We start from the raw sequence: 9,826 nt of genomic DNA on the forward strand, positions 1-9,826 counted from the left end.
CGAGCTAGTTAGACTACCAAACTCATGTCACATGTTATCTGAATAGACTTGAATTTTAGTGGCCAAAAGTGGAAAAGCTAGAGCACTAATCTATGTGCCTTAGCTTCCTGTAATTGATCTTATAAATTTTTTTTTTAAAGACTTATTCTCTTACTATTGTGTATTTTGTTTTCCTTATAGCCATTAAAGAAAGCCCTAAGGATGATGGGAGCTCCAAATCTGATATCAGATAATTTAGATTGTGGACTTAGTTACAGTGTTATCTCTTACCTTAAAAAACTCAGCCAACAGGTAGTATTGATAAAACCTTTGCAATTAGAAGTGCGTTGATTATTTAGTTTGTGGTAATCTTATTATAAAGCAGTTAATCCCTGTGGGAGTTCATATGGGTGTACAGCGTATATTAATTGAAGATTGGTGAGAATTTCCACCACAGATATGGATGAATCCGGAGTGGTTCTGTAGCCAGTGGTTGTGCCTTCTGTAAGTGGTGGAGAGGAGTGCGAAGGAGACCTTTTTGGCTATATTTTAACTATCTGCTAGACCATTAAACTCCAAAGATTATCACTGATTGGATTCATGACTGCTCTTGCCATTGTTTTTCACAGCTGAAGTCAGAGGCTTGCTCTCAGTCTCATGTTTATTTCCATGTGTGCCTTGGCAATGTGTATGTTCCAAAAAAAAGGCATACGTTCTTGTCCACGGGGAATAAAATCATAGCTCAAGCTTTATATTTGAGCTTCCTATTTCCTTCAGGTCAAATTCATTCTGTGTGTTAAGTGTGACCTGGTGGGAAATAGTCCTACGTATCTTTTTCTCTTTGTCAAGAATGCCATTTCATGTGCAACTGTCTCTGAAAGCCATGCCTGCTTAGCACGAATCATTCTTAAAAGAGTAGTTTAATGTGTAGAAGTCGGTGGGGAAGCAGTGCAGCCTTTAAAATCAGAAAGAAAAAAATCCTGCACCTTAAAGAATGCACAAAATACATTCCAAAAGCTTCTGAATTACTGAGCATCTATTAGACATACAACTTCCTGTGATATTTTGGTAACTTAATGATACGAAAATTCATATTATTTATCTGCAATATGGAGTTGGAATGGCTTGAGACGGCTATGTTGTTTTCACGGACATTCTTGGCACTTGAAACAGTTTAAATGTGTTGGATGCATTATAAGCTCCTGTATAGGGACAAGCAATTCCAGAATTCTGCTGTGCTCCTCCTGTCTTAAAATCAGTTTCCCACAAGCAATGAAGCAAACTCGGCAGAGAATGAGATCTGGGAAGTGGGTTGCAATCACTGTGGGTTTTGGGGTTTTGGTTGGTTGGGGTTTTTTGGAGGTATTGCAAGTGGGTAAAAATCTTACTTTGAATACAGTAAAAGCTTAATACAGTAAAATTATCTGTAACTATAATAAGAAATTTGTGCTAATTGAAGAAGTAATATGTTTTTAGAAAATTGCTGGTGAAACAAATTTTATTTCTCTTAAAAACTTTTCTCCCTTATGTTGCATACAGTACAAACTGTAGTTTGTAGGTTGTTACAAAAATGAAGTCTGAAATTATGTTACTATATCTGAACAATGCTGTTTAAGATGCGACTTTACAGTAACCTAAGGCATCCCACCTTCCTGCCCCCCTCCCCTCCCCTTTCCCTTCAAACATATTTCTTCAGGGACATAAAGTAGAGTCACAGACTTGCAGCAAAATCAGGGATATTCACAGACCTCCTACTGGCATATAAATTTAGATACACTGGCTAAATATTTTTCCCATATGCTAGCACATTAGGATTTCTTTCTACTTGAGATCTAGTCTGTGTAAATCCAATATATCCCTGGGTAGGTAGTTCTCCCGATTGAGAAGTTGGGAACTAAATTTATAGTTTTATTCTGCTAGTGTACTATGGGTGTTATACTGGAAATGTGCAATGCCTGCTGATTCTTTAACTGATGGTGTGATTCCATTTTAGACAAAAATAGAGTCGGAACGGATAATAGGTTCAGTGGGTAAGAAAGTTCCACAAGAAATTGGAATAAAAGTGAAAAATCACTCCAGTGGCCTCTCCTTGGTACACAGTAGGGATTTTAAGCAACTGCTGCAAGGGATCACTGGGGAATCTCCACTGAGACTGGCGGAAATGAATGTTAAAGAATTTGCTGGCTTCCACATAGGACTTTTAAACAAGGTAAACAGCATAGTGATCTTGCATGATTAAGCAGTTAATCTCATCTGTTTTGAATGGGTAACTTTTATGGACTTGGTGTAGAAGAAGGAAGTAAACACTTTCACTGAATTGTGAAGAGTGTAGCACAGACATAAATAGTGAGAAGAGTAAATGCAATTTTTTGCACTTGATTTTGGGGACACTGTTTGAAAATCCCGTGGTAGTAAACAAAGATTACTGTGTTTTAAGTGGCAGTCTCTGCAAAAGACAACTAGTGTTCATTGAGGAATTAACATGTTTATTGTTAATGGAGCTGAAAGCCCTAATGCTGAATAAGGCCTTGTTGAAAAGACAGTCATTGAGTCTGCTGTATCCAGTTATGAAACTCAGAAGTTACTTCAGAATAATTTTTTTAATACTTAACGTTATTACAGTTCATAGAGGAATTCCTCTGCATGAGGACTGATAGGTTAACTGAATGTTACCCATTTTGTTATAAAACTAGGATTTGAAGCCACAGGCATTCAGAAATGCATATGATATTCCTCGTCGCAGTCTTCTAGACCAGCTAACTAGAATGAGAGCCAATCTTCTGAAAACACACAGGCTTATCTTGGGGCAGGATGAAGGTAAGTAGCCACTGTTCTTCGTTAACCATTTGGTTAGAGTACAGCTATTAGTTTTTTATTCCCTGAAGTAGTGTTTTCTATCCTGAGTGTGGGAGCACAAGTGGACGTTGCATCATTTGTTGAGTCAGTCAGCGTCCTTTTCTGGACTCCAAAGGGGATAGAAGGAAATTCTTGCCTTCTGTCATGTGGGATGATGTGCTTGCTTTGAATTTTAAAAATAAGTTTCATGGCAGAGCTTTCCCATATGCTAGGGTTCAGTAGACATATTTTTTGTAGCAATGGTGGCTTAAAGGAGAGAGGGGCTTATGGCATTTTACCCTTGTTAGGTGCTGGTGGTCTAAGATGCAGTTGTTAGCATAGAAATCAAACTTGTTTATTTTTCATTCTTCTGCCAATTAAGTTCAACTCATGCCAGCTTTATTTTCAAAATTGTAGTCTTCATCTCTTCCTCCATAGTGAAAAGAAATAGTAATTTCTAGTTCTTAAATGCTGACACTTGCAGTTGAAGTGTGTGAAGTCTATATTGCCTTACTTTTAAGGTAGACTAAATTAAGCTTCTTGTTCTGTTGTAGACTGCCTTCATAGTGTTCCTGTTGCTCAAATGGGAAATTATCAGGAATACCTGAAAATGATGCCTTCACCCCTTCGGGAGATTGACCCAGATCAACCAAAAAGACTTCATACATTTGGCAATCCATTTAAACAGGATAAGAAGGTATGAGGAGCCACACTATCTGCTGTATCTTTATATTTAACATGGCTTGAAATAATTGCTGAGTAGATTTTACTCTCCCACAATTGCATTTGTTGCTAACCCTGGGTAGCTCTTCTATCATGTGCATCTTTCACGTGGTCCAAGAGAAACATGTAAAGAATTACACTGATTGCAGTGGCACTGGTCTGTCTCTGGTTACAGTGTACATTAGATATCTCTGTTCTGAGAGCTGTAAAGTGTTTTGAAAGTTACCTGGATTTTATCACAGAGGGACTTACTCCATCAATTAATTGATAGAACAGTTTCTATTTTGTACTGTTTTAAAATGTTGTGGTTTTGTGTGTGTGGTTTTTTTTTTTTAGGGTATGATGATAGACGAAGCAGATGAATTTGTTGCTGGGCCTCAGAATAAGATTAAGCGTCCTGGAGAGCCCAATACTCCAGCGTCACTAAAGAGAAGGCGTAGCATGTCACCACTGTTGAGACGGCCACAGTCACCACCTGTCGTAACAAATCATGTAGGTGGGAAAGGGCCACCCTCTGCTTCTGGATCCCCATCTTATCTGAACCTCAAAGGCATCCCAGCAAATAAAGGTATATTGAGTTGTAGTACAGCCGCTTGCATGGTCACAAGTGGGAATATCTGTGTTTTAAAAAAACACAAACAAAACCCAAACCAAACGCAAAACACCCCCCCCCCCCCCCCCCCCCCCCCCGCCCCGTGCCTCTGTGTGCTTTCTGAGTTGGTTCAAAAGGGTATATCAGTGTGTATGTATGCTTTAGTGTTACAAGAACTGAGTTTCTTTTGTTGGCCTAGATAAAAAGACTGCTGCTATAGCTAATGGTCTGGAATAAAAAAATAATTTTTATGTACCGTTTTTTTAAGAAAACAATACTGAACCTATTGCTAAAACAGTTTGGAGGTAGCAAGGGTTTCAGATCAGCTTTTAGTTCTCATCTGTGTACTCTGTGCTGGAGAAGGAAAGTTGAAATATGGTTAGGTTTTAATTTCCCACAAATACAGATTTTCTTACCCACCTATTGCAGCAGATGGAGTCGGAGGAAAAATCTGTTAGCTGGACTTGGGGGAAGGAAGGAGGGAAAGCATATAGTATGCCAGAAGTCATAACGTTGCAATAGGAATACAGAAAATGGTGACTTCATAATAGTGATAAAAGATGGTAACAGCCCAAAGAGAAGTATTCCTTTGGTTGTGTCAAAGGTTGAATAGAAGTATTGGAGAGTTCTTCAGCACTGTGATACCACTACACAGTACTTCAAACAAGAAAGGATACAGAACTGTTTCCTCCTGGTTTTTTGATACTGCAGTTACGCACTATAAGATACATATTTTTAATTTGTAGATACCAATAACAGTGTTGTCCAAGATGGCAATGGAGAGAAGAAAGCAGAAAATTGCCAGTCACTGGAAAAGGAAATGGATGGCTTACCTGTGCAAATGGCTGCTTCGGTTCCAGCTGCTGTGGGAGAGGATGAAATGTTACCCAATGACTTAGACTCTCTACCTGTTGAATTCAATTGTTTAAGCGAAGATGGGTTGGATCATAAACCTGGTACCAACGCGCTTGTTCGAGGGCCTCTAAATTACAGTGTGACTGGAGATGACCAAAAACGGGCAATGGAGTCTACTTCCGAATCTGTGCCAAATTCATTTAAAATAACACCTATGATGTTGGAGGGAAACAATGCTGATATCAAAATTAAAGTGATGAAAGAGGTTCGCAAACCTGGAAGAAGTAAGTTGTGGGTTTGGGTTTTTTTTTTTAATTAATATATTACACATGGTGCTAGAGAGAAGACTCTTGAAATAAGGAGGTATTCTCAGTATACATACAACTTCAGATTCTGAGTAATTTCTGATTGCGTATGAGCAATGGAGGGACAAAAAAGGAGGAAAGTTCTTGCATGCTGGGCAGGTGAGTTGAAGTTTAGGCAGCAGTACTTGGGAAGTTGAGTGCCAAGTGACCTTGTTTGCCCTTGAAGGTAGTTTAGATGGTACAAATAGTACCCTGTGAAAGCACCTTTTAGAGGTTCTGGTTTTGTTACTGATGATCTAATGAGACTAGATAGACTGCCTTATGCTACACCGCACTTTGCATACGCGTGTGTAGGTTGCTCCGTGCCTGTCAGTACTTCCTTTGGAGGGCAAAGGCATATGTAGCTGCAAGGGTGCGGCTTGTAATATGTTTGAAAGGGAATCTTGACAGATAATAGTGAAGTGATACTTTTTTTTTATTTTGTGAGACAGTGTAATTACTGATGGAACACTTCGCAAACTCTTACGAACTGAAGACTGAAAATTAATTTATTTTTTTTCTTTTCCTGTAAAGTTTGATAACCCCTGAAAATCTAAAACGTTGTGAGGAAAGCAACTTGCCTCCTCAGCTTTTGTTACATGTTTTGCCTATAATTCGATACAGGATCAAAACCAAAACAGTAATCTGAAACTCCAACTAAGGTAGATGCTGTAGGTTTTGCCATAGGCATAATCTGTCTGGTTTTTTCTTAAGTCCCTTATGTAGTTTGTCTGAATTATTTCTACAAATTAAACTACTGAATATTTTTCTAATACATTGTCAAGTGCCAGTAATTAGTATAATGGACTGTTCTTAATTCTTTTGTTAACTCTGATCTTGCATTGCTTTGCCAAAACTCCATATTTTGTTGAGGCATATAGTCACTGTGGCAGAATGAGGCTACTGAGAAGTGAAGCCATTTTTATGTTGCATCTGTATTTCATTTTTAAGATGTTTTAAAACTTCCTGTTTGGGTATGTCTTTTCTTACTGTTTTACAAAGTGGCCTCATCTAATCTTATATCAAATTCATGTCTAGTAAAAGATGATGTAGAGTAAAATAGTACAATGTTCAGAATGAGTTACCTGCCTTACTGCAGAGTTCAAGTGGTCATCAAAAAAAGAAGCTAAATAGTAGTGGGTTAAATATACACATATATTCACATTTCTGACCGTATATCCTCTCTGTACCTGCTGCATCACTCTGAGCAGGCTCTTAGTCGCAGCACCATAATACCTTCATACTGGGTTCAACTTTGGAAAATACTGAACCAGTGCTATATTTTAATTTGTTTCTAATTTAATGTGCCCATTTCATTCTTTTGCTGTGGATGTATTTCCTGTGTACCATATTAACTGTGCTCACACCAAGCATTGATAATTATTCTGAGAGAACTAATCCTAACCTGTGCTTTAAGAAATGACAGCTCAAGGTTAAAAGAGGGCTTGGTTGGCCATATGTGCATATTAACTGATGACACTGTGGTCAGGGAGATACGAAGTTCTACCTAGCCTGCATTTTCTGAGGACAGATGTTTGTAGCTGCTGCTCTTAAAGAGAACCTAATTCTTCGGTGCCATGTTTGAATACCAGATCATCAGTATCACTTCAAATTATTGGCATCACCTGCTTTCTGTGCATAAAGCTAACGTGGGCTTTTTTTCTTGCCTTGCATGTATTACCATACACAGATGCATGAAACAGGGCTTTGTTTTTTCGTTTGGCTGTTAAGTTTTATTGCAGATGCATTTACAAGATTTATTTCTAATGTATGGTTGGATTTTTATCTTTTTTTTTTTTAGATTATGAAAAGATTTTCTCTCTTCTTGAGGAAGTACAAGGACCTATGGCAATTCAGAAATATTTCATTGAATTTGCTATCAAGGAAGCAGCAAGGTTTGTGTAGATACAAATTATTCCGAGTCGTAAATTAAATGTTAATTTAGGTCATGGTAGTAAATCATGAACTTCTGCACTGACAATATTTTCTTTTTGACCATACTTCAGTTCCTATAGTTGTTCTAGTGGTCAAGCTACCATTATATTTTTCGTAAACTGTCTTCACTTAAAGTTTAAACGTGAAATAGAGAGGTGGGTTGTTACTGAAGACCAATCCAAAATCTGGGTGGGCTGGGGAAGGGTGGTTGTATTAAACTAAATTTTCTGGTCATTCTAATGCCAGAAATAAAGCAAGCTCTTTCATACTGGAAACAGAGAGCCTTTGGTAATATGATTTGTCATGGCTGAATAGTCTTGAGTTATTCAACTGTATTTTTTGAAGAAAAAAATTAAATTGCTCTCCCTCTCTTCTGTAGGTTTAAAAAACGGGTCTTAATACAACACTTAGAGAGAATACTAGAGGAACTAGAGTTCAACAGCCTACCCAACAGAGTTAATCATGTCAACAGTAGATAATAATATACCAGCCAGACGAATATGGACCAGGAATGAGTTTGCTGTGCCGCAGAAGAGTGGAAGAGGATGTAGCTGCTGCCCTCACCATCTTGGCAGCCAAGTGATTTTACTGTCGCAGTCTGAGAAGAAGCAGTGGAGCTTTAACTTTAAGAACCTCTATCGGCAGAAGCTGGGCTATAACCTTAAGGATTTGCTATGAAAGGTGTGGCTTTTTTCCTGTGGAGGGTGCTATTTGCTCAACAGGCTGAAGAAAATAACTATTGCTGCCCCTCCTGCAGGTGATGAGAATTTACTCATTTGAACGCTGTCATTAGACATTTACGTGCTATAGGCAGCAGGTTGCACTAAAATGGGGCACTGTCAAATGCACACACTGTCTGCATCGTGGAGAGAGCCCGTGTGTTCCCCAAAAAAACCCTCCCAGAAACACCTGCACTGGTAAAATTGCATGTTGCCACCACAGAGACAAGGGTCCTGTTCCCAAGAACTGCTAGCCATGCCTTTAAACTTGAGATTCAGTGTAGATTGAGAGTAAAGAAACTGCTATTGTGTTAATGAAAGCTAAAGACAGCCCTGTGACTGTTACCACCCGATGGTCACTAAACAATCTACCTCAGACTCTCTTCTGTTTTGTCTGCAGACATTATGAAAGTGCACCTGAGGCTTCCCAGGTCCCCGACTTCAGTTCTCTTTCATCCTGTGAGGAGGACGGAGATTCTTCAGGTGGCCTTGGCACACGCTGTGCTTTGGAAGCACTAAAAGGAAACGCTTTTAAAAACGTGTATTTTAATGTTCATACAAAAGAGATTATTTTGAACAGTATTGTTACCAGATCACTAATTTGATATTTTAACTGTATAATTTTTTTGGAACATATGTATATATAAAATAAACCATTTTATTAATTTTTAATAAGTGCTAATCTGAGGAGTCTGTAGCGGGCAGCACTGAGTTCCTCCAATTACTGTTACCAACAGACTGCTAATATTTTTGTAAAACCAGTGAGTAGTGCAGCTGTACTGCAGCTGAACCTGATTTTGCATACCCTGAAACACAGCTTGTGGTGATAGTTGCAGAATGTGTTCGTGCCCTGGAGCACCTGCCCCATCACTCCGCTTAGCCTGTGTGGGGTGCACATTTTTACTCAGTATTAAAGGCACTAAGTTCCAATTTACCAAACCCTTGGTTACCTGAGCTAGTATCCTCTCCTCCGTTCCTCTTGCTGTTTTGTCCAAAGGTAATCTTATAGATCGCAAAACATACAAAGAAGACTGAAGCACCTGCATGTAATTATTTTTTTTTCCTTTAAAGCAGTAGCAATAATGTGCCAGTCGTAAAGCAGCTCTTTGGATAATTGTGTATTTTCAGTTGTTCACACGTAATATCCTCTCATCCTCTAACAGCTTTCTTTTGAAGACAGGTTGAAGTTGTGCTCATGTTAACTAGCTCTTTACCTCCTACTGCAGATATCCTAGAGATTCCAGTTGACTAGCCAGCGCATGAGAGGCAGGGAAACAGATTTTAGCTGGTGAGCCTGTACTTCTCTGTTCTTAGTGGTATTTTTAGTATTAGCCAGCCTGTGAGACATCTTTTCCATCCTCTCTGAAGCAGTGGCCTTCTGGAAAGATGCAGTTTGACCATTGGAATTCTGCTAGTGAAATTTAAGAAGAAAACAAAATCCAGCAACAGCAAATCTCTGTCACACTGTTGTATGAATGAAGTGATATAGGGAAAGGCATTGCTATAAATGTACCCTAATTCTTCTCTTAGAAGTAGATTTTATTCTTCTGTACAGCCAAACATTTTTTTAAAAAAACAGAAATAGCTTGGAGTGATACAAAGGGGGATTCACTCCTTCAGAATCGTTGTCTGGAAGCTGTATGTTGCCATGATAGACCTCCCATGGCTAATGTTGGACTCTTCAAGGGAATTTATTTACGGAGGGTTAGATATACTGTGCATATCTCATTTTAAAATGGCCCGGTTGCGTGGATCAAGTTGCATGTAATACGCTATTTTTGAAATAGTAGGTGGTAAGAGGAGACAGCTTTCTTCAATATAGTTAATGGCTATTTAATTTTCTT

The 9,826-nt window shown here is 38.7% G+C and overlaps 1 protein-coding gene across 5 annotated transcripts in view; it reads left to right on the top strand.

Annotated features, from left to right (window-relative positions):
- The window catches only part of LOC119157168 (integrator complex subunit 6-like), a 41,957-nt gene extending 33,288 nt beyond the window's left edge, over positions 1-8,669 (top strand). Inside the window, exons 11-19 of one of the 5 annotated variants that reach the window (XR_005107416.1) lie at positions 181-291; positions 1,973-2,188; positions 2,673-2,796; positions 3,369-3,511; positions 3,874-4,105; positions 4,876-5,268; positions 7,130-7,223; positions 7,643-7,944; positions 8,383-8,657. Coding sequence is in view for 2 of the 5 variants with exons in the window: in XM_037407733.1 (XP_037263630.1) it covers positions 181-291; positions 1,973-2,188; positions 2,673-2,796; positions 3,369-3,511; positions 3,874-4,105; positions 4,876-5,268; positions 7,130-7,223; positions 7,643-7,742 (1,413 nt within the window). In the remaining 3 variants the exon portion in view is untranslated. Of the gene's footprint in view, positions 1-180; positions 292-1,972; positions 2,189-2,672; positions 2,797-3,368; positions 3,512-3,873; positions 4,106-4,875; positions 5,269-7,129; positions 7,224-7,642 lie in introns of those variants that run through there. The other 4 variants (XR_005107417.1, XM_037407733.1, XM_037407735.1 and 1 more) reach the window with 4 other exon arrangements.
- Positions 8,670-9,826: the final 1,157 nt, after the last annotated feature.

The sequence above is a fragment of the Falco rusticolus genome, chromosome 14 (genome assembly GCF_015220075.1).
Source record: "Falco rusticolus isolate bFalRus1 chromosome 14, bFalRus1.pri, whole genome shotgun sequence".
Lineage (NCBI taxonomy): Eukaryota > Metazoa > Chordata > Aves > Falconiformes > Falconidae > Falco > Falco rusticolus.